Here is a 17,648-nt window from a genome sequence, read left to right on the forward strand (position 1 = left end):
GACGACTGCTGAAGTCAGCCTGGGGAGGCAGGTGTGGTCTACACAGGCCCAGCTGGGCCAGGAGGCTGGCACTCCCACAGGCCACGTTGGCAGCAATGCTGGAACCCTGAAATCAAAGTGAATTCACCAAGCACTTTCACACTAATGACATGGCAGCCTGTGGAGAGCTATGAGCTCTGCTTTACTGACAAGACTAGCAATAATGCCCAGGGGGTCAGTGGGAGAGCTGGGAGCAGAGCCCAGGTCTCCTGCTTCCTAGACCACCCTGCCTAGAGGCAGGCACAGACCTGACCCTCTGCACAGACAAGGCAATGGAGACTGGCAAGGTAGAAACCAAAGCCATTTCCAGCACATGTGTCCTTTGTGTTGCCTCTAATCTAAGAAGGGTGAATCTGTGGGAAGCAGCCTTCAAGGTTCTGGTGACAGCTCTGTCACTGAGCCCTATGTGACCTGGGACAAGAATTTTGTTTTCTTTGTGCTTCAGTTTTCCTGAGTACAATGTGACTAGATCACATTGGAGACTGCCCTTCTAAGGATTGTGTGTCATGAGAAATAGGACTGAGGACACTCAGAGGCCATGCAGCACTGCCCTGCACTACCAACATGGTAGGCTCTGAGCCCTCAGGGGCCTGACTGTGCCCACACAGCCAGGACAGGGGCCCAGGTCCTCAGCTTCCTAGGCCCTGCGCCTCCCTCTGCTCCACAAGAAGGCCTGTATATATAAATCCCTCCAACGCACACTCTCCTGGGTGTAGCTGGAGGATAGGAAATAAAACTTTATTGTGTCAGTTTAAAAGTCCCATGTCATCCCATCCTCACATGTCTGTACAGTGGGCTGGCCCCCCGCCCACCCTGAAGCTGTGGGGGTTGGGGTAGGGTAAGGCCCAGCTAGCCTCCTCTTCCTCCTCCAGCTCCCAGCCCACCAGAACTATGTCAGCAACGCCTGGCGCAGCAGCTGCTTCTTCTGTGGTGTGAGGTGGGTGGGGAACTGGATGTCAAAGAAGATGAAGAGGTCCCCCTTCTTGGTGGGGTCCTCTGGCAATGGCATCCCTTCACCTGGCACCTTCTTGAAGTACTTGGGACTGAGACAGGGGAGGATGAAAGAAGGGGGTTCAGAGTGCACCCCAGAGCAGCACTTCAACAGATCCCATCCACCCTGGCTCACATTACCTCAGGTGTGGGGCAATCACCAGCTTCTAGAACTGGTGGGAGGGAAGGGGAGACTGGCTTGTTCCAGACAGCTGGAAATCTCTGATGGAGGATTCCGGGAATCTCTTTTTAAGATGGGAAACCAGACAAGGAGTGAAGGAACATGAGCAGACCCTGGGTTTGGGGGTGGGGAGTGCTGGACAGCTGAGCAAGCTTCCCATGTGAAGGGCCTGGCTTGGAAAAGGGCTTAGGGGATGCAACTCAGAGCTCTCCAGAGAGGTTCTGGAGGATGACGGCAACAAGAAATGACTGGGGGCCTCTAGCCTCTTCAGTGGCTTTAGGCAAGTTAGAAAAAGGTACTCCATTTGCCAGGAGAATGTAGCCTACAGCTTGGCCAGAGTGGGGCCTGGATTTCAGTCTCTTTCACCCTCTTGTGCTGGATGCAACCTGAACAACTGTACCAGGCTGGCCTGTCTGACATACCCACTAAAGCCCAGACGGTCCTTCTTTTGTCTATGGGGGCCCAAGCAAATGAACTCACTGGACGATGTCATTGATAGGGATGTTGAGCAGGCGGTCATCTAGGGTCTTCACCTCCACGGTGCAGCAGGTCAGAGCCTAGGGGACAGTAAGGCCAAGGGTGTGAGTAGGGAAGGTCCCCATGTCCATTCTGTTTAAAAGGCACTTTATGAGACTATTCAGTGCCAGGCCCTAAGCTGGGCCTCAAGGAGACAACAGGATGTTCAAGGACAAACAAGTGAGTCACCCAAGGAGTTCACAGTCTGGTAGGTGAGACTGATGTCAGTATGTGTTATGACAGAGGAAGTAAAAGCATCAGTGGGAGACAAGGAGGGGCCCCCAAGCCATTCTGGGGTGGGGCAGGAGGGCTTCACAGTGGTGGTAGCAGTTGATAAGGCCCTTAAAGGAACGAAAGGTGGGGAGACAGCACTCCAGGCAGAGGGCCCAGCATATATAATAGAACCCAGGTGTGAAAAGAAAAATGCACCCAATGGGCAGGAGCTCTAAGTGGCAGTGGCTGGAATGCAGGGGATGAGATCAGCAGGGGCCAGATATCCGGGGGCCTTGAATGCCATGCAAACATGCTTGGACAGGAGTGTGACGTGGTGGGGAAGTGTCTGGAGGAGACGAGAAGGGATGCAGGAGGGCCACTGAGGCGGCTGCTGCACACATCCAGTTGCACAGACCAAGGCAGTGGGGATGAACAGAAATGGACCAGGCAGAGAGAGATTTGCCAGTGGGATTGACGGGACTGACTGAGTGCCTGCCTGCAGGTGGGGTGGATGAGGGGCAGCAGAGTCCAGGCTGGGGCGCCATTTCTTGCTTGGGTTGTGAGGGCACAGAGGGGCCACTCACAGTCAGGAGTGAAGACAGCCACGAAGATTCTGTGTGGCATTCCTCAAGTTCTGGAGGCTGCACCATGTACCGGGGTGAGTGGAAGGTGAGGCCTCCTTGCCTGCAGGCCTTATATGGGGTGTGGTGGGGGTGGGGCCTCACTCTGATCTGCCCACCCCTTGCTCCTCCACTTCACCCACTCACCTTGCCCAAGGGGATGGAGTACACAAAAAAGAGGTTGTCATTCTCCCTGCGGAAGCGAGGGTGTAGCTTCTCCTTTACGATGAAGATGATGTCCGCTGGGATGATGTTGGGACCCTGGGCAGGAGAGGCCAAAGAGTGACAAGGACTGATTGGCTCTGTGACCTTGATCAAGTTCCCGCCTCTATTGGGCTCCATGTCTTCATGTGAACAAAGGAGATTAGACCAGGTTTTCTGGAAGGGCCTTTTCAGTTTGGCCTCATAGCCCCTCCTCTGAGAAGCCTACCCCAGTGAATCCTACTTCCCACCAACCCCTGCCTGTCCTTTGGAAGGCACATTAGGGATCAGCTCAGTCACTCCTGTGTTCGCCCTGCCAGATCAGGGCTCCCAGAGGCAAGAAAAAGCACTGCCTCCTTCTCCCTCAGTCTCTCCACCACATGAGCCCTGGTGACTGACTCTAGTCAGCGTCCCTCTCTCTCACCTGGTCCCCTTCCTTCTCGAAGATGATACGTGTGCCCTGCCTCCAACCAGGCTTCACATCAATCGTGAGGATCTTGTCCTTGATGATAGAGGAGTACCCATCCTCGTTCAGCACCTGTAGTGAGATGACAGGGGAGGGAGGTTTGCTCAGGATTTCCCACTGGGCCTTTACACATGTGAAAGATGGTCTGTGGGATCTGTGCTCAGCTCAATCCTCTAGCAACAGGGAGAACTTGCCCGAGCCATCCCCATGCCCACCCTATTCCACTGGAACCAAGAACTTATGATTCCAGGATGGCAGGGCGAGCGATGTGGCTGGGGCCTGAGATGCCAAGCAGTCACCATGATTTGATCAAGGCCACAATTCCAGCCCTAGATATTATGTGGCCCTGGCCACTAACAGACACACAGTGAACATGAACTCAGTTCCTCACCCACCCCAGATGCTTGGCCTTGAGCCTCTGGCAGGTCTCTTAATCCCAAAGGGAGAAAGACCACTGGAGGTCGACATTATCTCAGCCTTACCATCTCTTATGTCTTCCATCCATTCCCCAATCACATGCCCAGATGGGTGCCATCTGTGGAAAGCATGGCTCCAGTTGGCAACTCCTCTGCTGGGCAAAGGTATGAGGGGACCTTGCTCATGTGCCTAGTACAGGGCTGGACCATGGGACAGGGCCAAGCCAAGGACTGGACCCTGGGAGGACTGTCCCCCAGCCCACCCCCCATGCCCACACTGCTCCTTCTTATTCATGAGGTGTACACACAGATGAAACCCAGAGGATATTGTCTGGAAACACCCAGAGACCAGAATTCACAGGAGATTCTCCTCCTCTTCCCTCAGGGATGGGGCTGAACTGAGAAGGGAGAGCTCTTATCCCAGTTAGGAGCAGGCAGAGGGGATTCCTGCACTGGGAAAGAACCAGGCTAATTCCCTTGTTACCGAACACAAGATCATGTGCACAGTCAGGCCAAACAATAGGAAAACATCTGAGTTTGGAGCAGAGATGGGTTTACTGCAGGGCCAAGCAAGGAGAATGGGTGGCTCGTGCCCCCTAAAAATAACCCTGAACTCCCTCAAGTGTTTCAGCTGAGCATTTTTAAAGGCCAGCTGAGGGAGGGGCGTCCCAAGGTATGTGATCAGCTGTGCACAGTTCTCTGATTGGTTGATAGTGATCAATCCTTAGGTGCCAGAAGGAGGGCTAAGTGCTCATGATCATCAAGTCGTTAATTTCTTCCATTTGGTGGTGGTTTTTAGCATCTGAAAAACTTGGATGTATGAGATGAGATACTATTATCTGGGTACTCCAGAAAGGAGTTACAGCAGAGGATATCTGGGAGAGGTCTGTCCCGGGAAGGCCCCATACGGTCCTGCTTGGTTACATCCTCAACTGTCCCTTCCAAATTTCAGATTTTAGAATTCTAAATCTAAGATTCCATGATTCCATGACAGACCATATATGAGGTCTCCAGTTAGGGTCAGGAAGGAGGTGACCAGCAGGGTTGGAGGGGATAGAAGGTGGCTCCCAAGTACTTACCCTTCGAGAGATCTTAATTTTCTTGGTGCAGCCAAAGAATAAGTCCTCCAGGGACAAGTAGAGGTCTCGTTCAATTGGGGGGTCCTGTTTCTTGACCCCTCGGCCCCGGAGCCCCCCAAAGTTCAAATCCACCTCATTTCCTTCTGTATCAAAAAACTCTGCAGGAGGTGGGGAGAAGTAAGGAGTAAGAGAAATTGTGTCCAGAAACTTGGATTCGTAGACAATCCCCCTACCTCTTCAGTTTCCAAGTGTTATATCCAGCCTCCTATTCCCACTTTGCAGATTCAGACAGTTTGGTCAGTCCAACGAGCTGTCCTCAACTGCAAATCCAATTATTACTGTCCCTTGCCACTCTCCACTGCTTCATCTCTGCTTTGGACTCCATCCCCACTCCACCGCCAAAATCTGGGATGTGTCCCTCAGGAGAGGAGTGCCCTCTGGTGGCAGTGCCTGGTAGTGCAGAAATGACACACTGTTAGCTTTTGTGGAGGAGGGTCAGAGCCTGCCAGTTCTCCCTACCTTTCCCCAAGCTCCACTGCCTTTCACTGTCCAGTCCAGCTCAAGACCACTAGAGACCCCAGACTCAAATTTCTATGAAGTCAGCAGCTGAGATGTGGGAGGAGCACAGTTAAGCCCTAACAAATTTGAGACATCACCAGTGTGTCCCCAAACTCCTCTCTCCTCAACTTCTTTTGCCCCTGCCCAGCTCTACACTCATAACCCCTCTTGCTGTCCCACCTTCTATCCTAGTGCAAAGAGCCCCTTCCCTTTGATGTGCAGTGCAATTATCCAGGCTTCAGTTTCTCACTCTGTGGGGTGGGGTAACATGCCTGACCTGCCTTCCACCATGAGGATCAGGTAACAAGATGATGATGAATTAAAACTAGCTGAGAGCTTACCATGGGTCAGGTGTTGTTTTCAGCTCTTTGTATTATTATCTCATTGACCCAGAGAGGTCAAAGAGCTCACCGTCTCACAGCAAGTAAGTAGAGTTGGGATCTGAACCCAGGATGATATGATTATAGAACCACTGCCCTTAACCACGAGGCTTAATGCTAGACGTGAAGCCGTTTGTAAACTGTAGTCATTGGTCTCTATCATGATTCAGCTTTTCTGTACTCTGCCCCTCATAGTTAGTGCCACAAAAAGAACTTCATAGGCTAGAATAGTGCAATGACCTTAGGCTGGGGGGCAAGGCAGAATCTCACTCTGTCGCCTTAAGATGTGATGGGTCATCAAGAGGCCTATGAATTACCAGGTCCCCTCTTGCACCACTGAATTCATTTGTTCACACAGCACCTATGATATGCCAGGTCTCAGACACCTCAAAACCCAGGTCACAGGAAGCCCAGCCCTGCAATTCTGCAGGGAGATGGGACACAAGAACCCCTGGGGTGAAACACTATAGCAGTATCGCTCCTGGGAACTGCCTGAGGGACCCCTAAACCATGAACAGGCGATGCCCCTGTAAGCTCTGGTTTGGCTCCTCTGAACAGCCTCTCTCCGTGTACCTGTCCCTGAAAGACAGGCCCATCGTATGGTATTTTTCTGAATGCAAAGCCTGTTTTCATAAACATTAATCTCATTTGATAATGACCTGTGAGGAACGGCTATTTAACAATGAGGAAGCTGTTTCAGAGAGGTGAATTGATTTGCCCAGAATCACACAGTTCATAAGTGGTGGTGCATGGATTTGAGACAGGCCCTCTGACTCCAAGTCCCTTGCTTTTTCCAGTCTCACATGGAGTTTATAAACTCAGCCTCCTCTGGCCAACAGGTGAAGGCAATTCACAGTGGGCAGGACCTCTGAGGTGGAGAAGCAGCCAGCCACAAAGCATATTAACATGGAGACAAGGAAGAGAGAACTTTTGAAATGTAGACAGGTTGTGATATAGCCAGGGAGAAGAGACTGGGGAAGCCAGGCAATGAAAATCACGATTCTGAGTTGCTTCATTGGAGCCAGCAAGACAGATCTGAAGGTGAACTGTCCTTGCAAGATGACTGAATCTTGGAAGTCAATTCTTTGTCAGTTTTTCTAGGACCTGGGATCATCCTCCCATCCATCCCTGTACTCAGTTGACTAACATACACCTGTACAATGAAATCTTATGCAGCCATTAAAATGAATAAAGTAGACCTATATATAATATAATGTATAAGAAGGTAATCGCTAAGTATAAGTGAAAAAAATCAATGTGTACTATGTGGCCCTATTACCTTAACAAAATAAAAGACATAAAAAATAAATATAAGCTCATAAATGCATAGAATATTTCTAGAAAGATACATAAACTGTTAATAATGAGTGGCTGCTTCTGGGGAAGGGATGGAAGGCTGGGATTTATTTCTTTTTCAATGAATTGGGTTTTTGTTGTTGTTTTTTCCCACCATGTACTATATATATTTCTTCAAGTAAACAAAGCTGAGACAGGCTGGTACCTCAGACCCTTTGCTACAGTGCTTGCACCTGGACAAACATCTCCTCTAGCAACAAAATACAAAGAAACTAGAAGGGACTAAAAGGTACAACGAGGGCAAATTATGAACAAGATACAAAAAGACCAAAAACCTCACCACCACTTTGAAGAGTCCCGAACAAAAACAGGACACAGCACATGATCCCTGCACACACAACACTACCAAGTGGGTGGCCCACCCCCTGGATCCACCTCTACCCCACCCCATTTAAGGGACCAGTTTGCCACCTCCTCAGGGAGGGAGCAGGGAAACCTGTTACTCATTTTCACTCCCTCGTGCTACAGCATGAGTCCCAATAAAGCCTTGCCTGAATTTCTCGTCTGGCCTCTCATCAATTTCTATCGATTAAGAAATCCAATAAAAATAATAATAATAAATAAATTAAAAAAATAATAATAAAGAAATCCAAGAACCCTGGCCAGTAACAAAACTATTCAAAGAAAAGCATCTTCTAAAGCTCTGTGCTTCCCCAGTAAGGCAAAGGGGCAGGCAGGACCTCTTACCATTAAAGGGGTTATCTCCCCCGAAGAACTCATGGAAAACCTTTTCAGGGTTGCCATGGAAGACATAACCAGTTGTCCATGGGGTCTGCGATCCAAACTCCAGAGGAATCCCGCCCTTCAGGCCCTCCTCTCCGAACTTGTCATAGATGCCTCTTTTCACCGCTGCGGATATGTGTCACCTTGAGTAGGGGGCCAGCCTTTGAGGCTGAGAGAGCTGGAGGGCTGGGAAGTAGGTTGTGAGACAGAGAGAAAGGGGCGAGGCGAAAAACAGCCTTATTTCAAAAATGCTTGCTGTCTGGCAGTCTTTGGAGTGAGACTTTGGAAGTTAGGGGCTTAATTTCATTGTGAGTGGACACAGCTACGGCCCCATACCCAACAGGAGAAACAGGGAAGACTGAGACTTGCTGGGGGAGGGGTGGGGACTGGAGAAGAAACCAAGGGCCTAAGGGTCAGGCTATCATCCTGGGATCTGAATTATATCAGTCATCATAGAGCTACTGTCTTATGTGGGGTAAACAGAATCCTAGAAACTTGAGATTTTAGAACATAAAAATTCTAGAGTTTTGAAATCCTAGAGTCCAAAGTCCTGAAAACTCGGGACTGGAGAAACTTTAGTGATCTAGGAATAAGTAGGCGTGTCTGCCTCAGCCTCAGCCTTCTTCTCTGGGCAGGAAGCATCACACTCTGCATCCCTGCAGGGGACGGGTGGAGTGTGGGGATGTGGAGGAGTCCTGCCCCAGGTCCTGCACTGCTGAGGGGCACCTGTCAGCATATCTGGGAGCTCTTCACACCACGTCCTCCACCTGAGCTGGTGTTTGCTGGAAAGCAGTTTATTATGTTTGTTTTCTCAGTTTGTTTAAATGCTGAGCAGCGAAGAACGTTTATTCTCTGTTGGGCCCCCTCAGAAAGCCTGACACTCGGAGACATAAGGAATGATCTTAACATAGATGCAGGACAGAGGGCCACCCTCCACGCTCAGCCCAGTTACTCACGGTCGCTCAGTACATCGTAGGCCTCTGCTATTTGCCTGAATGTCTCTGCCGAGGATGGCTCAATGGACTTAAATGGGTGGTTCTTAAGGGCAAGTTTTCGATACCTAGAGAAGCAAGGGTTAGTATCCTGAGACTCAGACCACAGCTCAGAGCTGGCTCTGCTGCCTGGTGGCCTCCTGGAGCTTTGATGCTCCAGCTGTAAGTCAGGGCTGTGGTGGCCGGGGAGGAGCATCACTCAGAGCCCTGGGAAGAGAACTCAGTGTAGGGAGCACAGTTGACTGACAGCCCCAGCAGCTGTCCTCCTGGCCATTTGTGTGAGGCTGCACTGGCTCTGAGCGGCTCCCAGCCAATGCCTCAGCTTGGTGGGGGTATCAGTGCTGGCTCTTCCCTACAGGACCCAGGCCTCCTCCAATACGCAACCTCTGCCTGAGGCCTCCCTATCAGCCTGGCTGAGATTTTTCCAGACCACACTTCAGCCCTCCCTCCCCCTCTCCTTTCACATGTATCAGATCTGCACTGTGGTTTGCACACTCCTGTTCCCTCTTCACCCTCACAGGGGTTTCCCTTAAAACACTTCTTGCATATCTAATCCTGTCTTGGTGCCCAAACTGACACACAGGCCTCTTGGGAAGATTAGATAAAATAAGGTGTCAGAGGGCTTGGTGTCAGAGGCACTGGGCACAGGTCAGGTCCTCTCACTGTCCCCCACCTCTGTGCTCATTCTCTTCCTCATTTCTGTATCTGCACAATCCCACCACTCAGAGATGCCACATCCACAGCATCTGAGGTATCATCAGGGTCCCAGGAGGAAAGAGATTTGTGGAGAGTTTAATTAGGGACCACGCATTACAATGTGAGAGGTAGGAGGGAAACCACAAGGGACAGCCCAGGCTCCTGACACTAGGAGCCCTGAGGTGCCCAACACTAGGAGCCCTGAGGTGCCCTGACTGCCCCCGATCTTATAGTGGTTGTCACAACCTCCCTGAGATTTCCAAACCAGCCCTTCTCAACTACAAACGCTGCAGTCAAGTATGAAATTGCAAGAGAACTCAAGCAGTGAGGAAAAGTAACAAGGTTTGAGAAGAGTTCAGTTTTTCATGTAAATTTGAGTAGTTTAAAGATGCAGTAACATCACTCTCATTCACCTGCTTTCCTAAGTGGGAGAGAAAGGGGTGAAGTCACAGCCCAGGCGTGGCAGTCTAGAATGAATATACTGAGAAGTTAATAGCTGGGCAATTATGAATCATCATGGTACTTTTCTTCATTACATAAATTTAGTCTTTTTTGGGGGGAGGTGTCAAAATCTAGGTACTACCATAGGAGTGTGTCAAACATGTGACTCATCCCTTAAGAGCTGTTTCAGGGGAGAAGGGTTAAGGATATTGTTTGGAACATATACTATTCTTTTAATCACTCTTCATATGACATGGTTTCAGATGCAAATAGTTGCTGGGCATTTTCATATTCATTATCTCATATAATTCCATTTCAATACCACAACAACCCTTTAAATTTTTTTAGAGATGGGGAAACTGAAGCTCAGAGAGGTTAAGCAATTTGCCCATGTCACACAGCTACCAAGTAGAACCTAAGTTCAGACCTTGCTCTTTCCATTGCTTAACTTGGGCTTATCTTTCTGCATTCCAAACTGCCCTTCATCCTTGTGACCTTTCCCTAGACAGGTGTCACTGGCCAGGAAGATATTGTGAACACTGGGTGACATCACACACAGTCCTAAATTGTTCTGTTTCATGAATTTGTGTCTTGTTTCTCCAACCACACTGTAGACACTTACCCCCAAGAGGTCCCCTACAGGACTTGGCCCCAGTGGCCAATTATAGTCAGCAAGGTGTCTGAATACTGACTCTGCTAGTTATTGGCGCATGGCCTTGGGATAATAATGGCACCTACCTCTCAGGGCTGCTGTGATAAGTGAAATAATGATGGAACATTCTCAGAACAGCATCTGCACAATTCAGTAAGTGTAGCTATTACGACTACCCAACCTTAACTGAACTGTCTTAGACTCCTCCCCTTTTCTTTACCCTCTAATGATCTAATTAATGGCCAAGTCCATTCTTTCTTTTCTCCCCAGCCCACTGCCCTGCTTCAAGCCTCATCTTTTGCCATGATTACCATGACAGCCTCCAAAGTGGACTCTCTCCTTCCAATATAGCTTCCACATACCCCGTATATCCCCTTTTTTAACCCTCATCATGCTTGCTGTGACTTATTCAACATCTGTATTCACCAACAAAATTAACCTGCACATCTGATTCATATCTCCATCTGCTGAGACTATACCTAACCCATATGGTAGATGCTCGATAAATATTCATCAAAAAAATTTTTTTTCAGAAAAACGTGCTGATTCCTGTCCTAGACTTTTTTAAGAAACACTGTAAATCCCCAAGACTTGATGGAACTATTCAGAGATGCAGTTTATTAAATGCCAAAACCACACGTGTCAGCCAAAATAAAATTTGTAACACATCCGTCAGGTCACTCTCCTGTTCACAATCCTTTGGGTCTCCATAATATTAAAGTCCCCTCAGTCCCCATTTCATTGCTAGGGAAAGCAGGGCACCCAGGAGGGCAGGCAGGGTAAAGGATGATGGATTGGGAAACCTGATCCAGCCCAAAGCCAGGATGTAGGTGTGCAAGAAGCAAGAGAAGGAACAAGGTTTATCTTGTCTGCCTAAACTGCGGGAAAGTTCAGTTTGGAAGAGATGAAAGTGGGGATTTCCCCAACACAACCCAAAAGCCTCACTCCCACCCCAACTTACGCGTTCTTGATCTGGGCATCCTCTGAATTGCGAGTGATCTGGAGCACAGAGTAATAATCCTGGCCCATGGCTGGCTGGTTGTCAGAGGGTGGGTAGTCCTGACTCCAGCAGGGCTGTTAGTCTGCGTTCCTTGGTTGCTCCTGACAACCACACAGGGGCACTCTGGGAGTTGTAGTCCTTCCTGCCTAAGCAAATTACCTTCTCAGCTCTGCCTTACAGAAGACCAAAAGAAAAAAAGGAATCATAGAACTGATTCTGTGAGCCTGATAAGGGTCACTCAACTCAGAAACTAGTGAGAGAGTTTTTAAGGAGAGTAGTAATTAGTTTTAACAAAAAGTTTGAAGAACAAATACATTTGGCTATTTTTAAAAAATAATTATGTTAGAATGCTTTTAGATTTTCAGAAAAGTTATGAAGAAGAGTTCTCCCATATACCCCACACCTGGTTTCCCCTATTATTAACACTTTACATGAGTATGGTACATTTGTCACAAATAATAACCAATATTGTTACATCATTTATAACAGAGGAAGTCCATACTTTACTCAGATTTCCTAGTTTTTAAGCTAATGCTGTTCTTTTTCTCTTTTTCTCCTGTTCCAAGATCTGATCCAGGATATCACATTGCCACTTAGTTGTCTCCTTAGGCTCCCCTTGGCTGCAACTGTTTCTCAAACTTTCCTTGTTTTTGGTAACTTTCACAGTTTAAGGAGTATTGGTCATGTATTTTGTAGAATGTCTCTCAGCTGGGATCTGCTTGATGTTTTTCTTATGATCAGATAGGGGTTGGGGCGTTTTGGAAAGAGACCACAGAGGTAGAGTGCCACCCTCCTCCCATCAGGTCAGAGGCACACACCATCACCATAACTTACCACTGTTGATGTTGATCACCTGCTGAAGTAGTGCTTGTCAGGTTTCTCCCCCATAAAGTTATTTTTGTTTCCCCATTTCTGGATTGTACTCTTTTGAAAGAAGTCATTTTGCAGCCCACCCTTCAAGAGTGAGGAGTTCTGCTCCACCTCCTGGAGGGCAGCAGTGCTGTTTTCCAAGGTGGCACAAGCCAGCTTCACACACCACTGCATGTATCCTAAACAACAAATTTAACTTTTCATATTTTTAAACTTTATTTAAATGGTATTATTCATGCAAATTGTGTGTGTGTGTGTGTGTGTGTGTGTGTGTGTGTGTGTGTGTGTGTGTGTGTGTGTGTGACTGACTTAACTTCACAGCGGTTGTATAGCATTCTCTGTTGATGCTGAGTATTTGGGCATGTGCATCAATTGCAAGGTAACATCAGACAGTTTTCTGAGGTGGTGATTCTCATTTACAGTGGCAAAACAGCAGTGTGTAACAGTTCCTTTTTGCTCCACGTTCTCACCAATTCTTGGTGTCAAGTTTTTAAGTGTTTTCCAATATAGGTGTGAAACAGCATCTTTATAGATTTTAATTTGCATTTGTTGGTGGAGGTTTTTCTCATGTTTATTGGCCATTTGTTTTTCCTTGTCTGAAATGCCTATTTACATCTTTTGTCCATTTTTCTATTAGGCTATACTTTTTTTTAAATTAATTTTTTGTGACTGTATTTTATGTTTTTTTGTTGATAGTATAAAATACAAACCCCTTTCACCTTGGAGCTTGTCTTTTCAGCATTTTTTTAATGGGGTCAAATTTATCAATGTTTCTTTTGGTTCTACCTTTTCTGTCTAGTTCATGAAATATTCCCTATACAAGGTCATAAAAATCTTCACTTATATGTTCTTCCAGAAGTCCATTTAACTTTAAAATTTTTAATCTACCTAGAACTTATTTTTCTGTATATGGTGCCAGGTAGGTATCATTTTTTTTTTAGATATCCCACTGTCCCAGAACCATTTATTTAACAGTTCATTGTTTTCCCACAATCTGTACTGACTGCTGTGTTACATATGAAGTTTCTACATATGCATAGGTTTGTATCTGGACTATTGTTCCATTGGTCTATTCCTGGGCCAGCGCCACACTATAGCCCTTCCTCTCCCCTTCCTCCTCCTCCTCCTCCTCCTTTTTCAGGAGTGTCTTCTCTGAGTACTACTTCCTCACTCAGCCTCTTACTCCTCTGAAACAGAAATGTGTTCTTAAGAAACGATCTAGTATCAGTTACACAGGGAAAGAGCAGTGCTACATTTTAAACCTCATCTCTAATTGTAGATGGAAAAGCCTGATGTGCCTTGATGGCATTTCAGATGATAGTGACTGAGATATTTAGGAACTTTCCTGGGTCCTCTGAAGCCACACTGTTACAGAGGAGGGCCTGCCTTAAAAGTAGCTCTTTCATATTATTTGAGGCAAAAGATCTATTTTAGGTATATTTAGGTATATCTAGAAGTGGTAAAACGCACTTTTGGAGTTGGGCCAAAGGACAGAGCAATCAATTAAGACACAAAGTGTAGGTTTTGGGTGAGTTGAGTTGATAGAAAGTGACCATATCTTGATGCTGCTGTGCTTACATGCCATTTGTGTGACCTGAAGCATGTTTATTTAATGGCCCCATGTCTAAGTTTCTTTGAATAAATGGCATTATCAACATGAACTCCACCACAGGGTTGGTGTAAAAATATTAAACTATACAAAAGCACTTATCACATAGAAGAAGCTCCCTCAGCATTGAGGCAGTAAAGTCAGAGCCAAATCCTATCTGTTAGCTACTAGTTTTATGACCTTAAAACAATTACTTCATAGTTACAGTTGTCTGGTTGCAAAATGAAAATATGGAATTACTCTTTATGTTTTTTGCATTTCCAAATTTTCTTCTGTATTTGCCTTTTTATTTAACTACTGAAATCGAGCATCTTTTCTTGTGTATTGGCCATTTGTCTTACTCTTATTGCCAGAAAAAAATGTTATTAAAAATTAAATTCAGAGACTTGGAGGAAGGCCTTGCTCAGCCTGGGACTGGCTGTCATGAATGCAGAGGGAGAAGAAGACCCTATCAGAGGTGTGCAGGGGCTGCGGTGAAAGGGAGGAAACAGTTTGTGGGGCTGGCAGATTGGTTCCTCACAGAGGTACTGAGCAAAAAAGTGAATATACTGAGAGTCATGAGATCCAAGTTTCTCACTGTTGGAGAAAGGAGCTATTTACATAGAAGGCTAGAAATAAACCCTGTGGCATTGGAGAGGTAAATGTGAACATATGACTTTGAATATATATAGAATGATGGATGTAGAAAGAGAGAAGTATATATGTATTGTCTACTGATAGGGCCTAGAAGCAATAATACCCCAGAAGTAAAGAGCATATTGGTACCCAGATCTTGGTTTCTGAATACCATTCTCCATTAAAAGGGACCAGGGCTATTTAGGCAAATGACTGATTCCCGAGCTGGGGAGGGGAAGTATAACTTGAGGCTTGAGTATCCTGTGGTACTAGAAAATAAAGAAATGCTCAAAGAATGATGGAAACATGTCAAATGGACACAGGATCCAGCTTGGGAAGAAGCTCCCACTGGCCCAACTTGGACAATTTAAATACCAAAGTAAATAATAGTAATAATGGATTATAATCCATAGAATAAAAGATGAGTCCATGAGTAATTTACACTAATATATTTATGATGAATAATTGAAAGAACAAATAAATAAATGGAGAAGGGAAAGTTCTTTCTTATAGTAGAATGCTGATTATAAATGTAAAAAGAATAATAATTAGAAAATCACCATTTGGCAATTATCATAGGAATAACTGATTCAGACAGAAATCATCAAAGAATGCTAAAACTAGCTGATGCAAGACTGATGAGGAATAGGTTATTTATATAGTCTCAAAGTATCTCCCCTCAAAATACTTATGAACTCTCCAGTGGAGAAACCTGGTAGACAACCATTTTAACTGGCTTAACATTGCCTGACTATAATAAAAAGGATGGAAAAAAACAAGTGTTGGCAAGGACATGGAGAAATCAAAACCCTTAGACATTGCTGGTGGGAATGTAAAATGGTGCAGCCACTTTGGAAAACAGCTGGCAGTCTCTCAAAACATTAAACATAGAGTTACCAAATGACCAAGTAGTTCCACTGACAGTAGAATGAAAAACATATGTTCACATAAAAACCTGTACACAAATGTTCATAGCAGCATTATCCATAATAGCTAAACAATGGAAGTAACCCAAATGTCCATCAACTAATGAATGGATTAAAAAACTGTGGTATATCCCTACAATGGTGTATTAGGGTTCTCCAGAGAAGCAGAGCCAAGAAGATGTGTGTATGTATAGAGAGATTTATTTTAAGGAATTGGCTCACGTGATCATGAGGCTTGAAGAGTCCAAAATCTGCAGCGTAGGCCTGCAAGTGGGAGACCCAGGGAAGAGTTGTATTTCAAGTCCAAAGGCAATCCTCTGGCAGAATTCCTTCTTGCTGGAGGGAGTTCAGTCTTCCTCTATTAAGGCCTTCAAAATTGGATGAGCCCCACTTATATTACGGAAGGTAATCCGCTTCACTCAAAATACATTTATTTTGTTTTATTTTATTTATTTATTTTTTAACATCTTTTTTTTTTGAGTGGGAGGTAATTAGGTTTACTTATTTATTGATTGATTTTTAGAGGAGGTACTGGGAATTGAACCCAGGACCTTATGTATGCTAACCATGTGCTCTAATACTTGAGCTATACCGTCCCCCCAAAATACACTGATTTTAAATGTTAATCTCATCCAAAAAATACCTTCATAGAAACATCCAGAATACTTGACCAACTATCTGGGCAAATGGCCCAGCCAAGTTGACACATAAAATTAACCATTACAAGTGGGGTGTTCCTTGACAACAAAAACGAATAGAGTACTGACACATGCTACAAAGTGAATGAACCTTGAAAACATTATGCTAAGAGAAATAAGCCAGATACAAAAGGCTACATATTGTATGATTCCATTTATATAAAATGTCCGGAATAGGCAAATCCACAGAGACAGTCAGCTGATTAGTGGTTGCCAGGGCTAGGGCATGGGGAGTGGCTGCTGAAGGATATGAAGTATCTTTCTGGGGTGATGAAATGTTCTGGAATGAGTGGTGATGGCTGCACTACCTTGTGAATTTACTTAAAAACCACTAAATTGTATACTTTAAAAGGATAAATTTTATGGCTTGTGAATTATATCTCCAAAAAAAAAAAGGGCTAACATCACTAGCAATGAGACAAATCAACATTGTGTGGCTTCCAATATGATGTTCTTAGGACAGAGAATCACTTTTGGGGTATTGTTGCCAAAATGCCTAACCTAAATCTAATCATGAAGAAACATCAGACAAACCCAAAGTGGCCTATATTCCAAAAATACCAGGGTTATAAAACACAAAGAAAAACTGAGGACATACTCCAGACAGAAGGCAAATAAAGGCAAAATAAATGGATTAGATCCTGTAACCCAAAGGAAAGAGTGATTATAAAGAACACCGTTGGGACAACCAGCAAAATTTGAATGGGGTCTGCAGACTGGATGACAGTACAGGATCAGTGTGAGGTTCCTTGTTTTTATAGATGTACTGTGGTTATGGAACAGTGTCCTTTAAGTATTTAAAGGTAAGTGGACATAATATTTGTGTATTACTCTCAAATGATTCAGAAAAAAATGTAGCATATATAACCTGCATGAAAATACGTACTATATAAAATAGAAAGAGAGAGAATGATAAACATAAAATATAGTTAACAACTGGGAGATCTGGGTGGGGATATACTGGAATCCTCTGAACTACTCTTACAGCTTTTCTGTAAGTTTGAAATTATTCCAAAATAAAAAGTAAATTAGAAAAAGAATACTAAATATATCCACAAAGACACTTGTTGAAGAAAAAAAACCCTTTACTTTGCAAGGCTATTGTGAGGACTGTGCCTGGCACACAAAAACATGTGCGCAATAGCTGATGCCGCTGCCAGCTTTTCAGATCTGAGAAATAGCACTTCTCACAAGAAATCACAAGGGGGCACCAAAAGCCAAGAAACAAGGTCTTCCACAGAGCTTCACTGGGCCTTTAGTGCTGTGGTTGGGGGTTGTCTACCCTTCCTTACCCAGAATGCACTCCTCAACCCAAAAGTAAAAACAAGCTTTGTCTGCTGCAAAGCGGGGATTATTCCATTCACAGTAAACAAAGCTTTGGTGGTACCTGAGAGCTAGCCTCCGCTCCTTC

At 45.4% G+C, this 17,648-nt stretch overlaps 1 protein-coding gene across 2 annotated transcripts; it reads right to left on the reverse strand.

Moving 5' to 3' along the window:
• Positions 1-756: 756 nt before the first annotated feature.
• DNAJB13 (DnaJ heat shock protein family (Hsp40) member B13) lies at positions 757-12,762 on the reverse strand. Of its 2 annotated transcripts, XM_006203345.4 has the most exons (8): positions 11,481-12,762; positions 8,695-8,798; positions 7,703-7,864; positions 4,722-4,879; positions 3,185-3,298; positions 2,707-2,820; positions 1,691-1,767; positions 757-1,082 (listed from the first exon to the last, which is right to left on the reverse strand). In XM_006203345.4, exons 1-8 carry the CDS (start codon positions 11,546-11,548, stop codon positions 929-931), a joined length of 951 nt encoding a protein of 316 aa, XP_006203407.1. In that variant the 5' UTR covers positions 11,549-12,762; the 3' UTR covers positions 757-928. The 2 variants fall into 2 exon arrangements, with proteins under 2 accessions (XP_006203407.1, XP_031537198.1); XM_031681338.2 differs by lacking the exon at positions 11,481-12,762 and having other exon boundaries at positions 8,695-9,118.
• Between the last annotated feature and the right edge of the window lie 4,886 nt (positions 12,763-17,648).

This window comes from Vicugna pacos, chromosome 10 (assembly GCF_048564905.1).
Source record: "Vicugna pacos chromosome 10, VicPac4, whole genome shotgun sequence".
Lineage (NCBI taxonomy): Eukaryota > Metazoa > Chordata > Mammalia > Artiodactyla > Camelidae > Vicugna > Vicugna pacos.

What these genes read in the sequence shown, in the direction of transcription:
- DNAJB13 (XM_031681338.2), bottom strand. Translation starts at nt 8,926, where the DNA reads ATGCTCCTCCCCGGCCACCACAGCCCTGACTTACAGCTGGAGCATCAA. An exon ending in AAATTAAGATCTCTCGAAGG is followed by an intron (nt 3,299 to 4,721) that starts GTAAGTACTTGG and finishes ATCTCACTACAG; the next exon opens with GTGCTGAACGAGGATGGGTA. An exon ending in CCTATCAATGACATCGTCCA is followed by an intron (nt 1,083 to 1,690) that starts GTGAGTTCATTT and finishes CCCCTGTCTCAG; the next exon opens with TCCCAAGTACTTCAAGAAGG.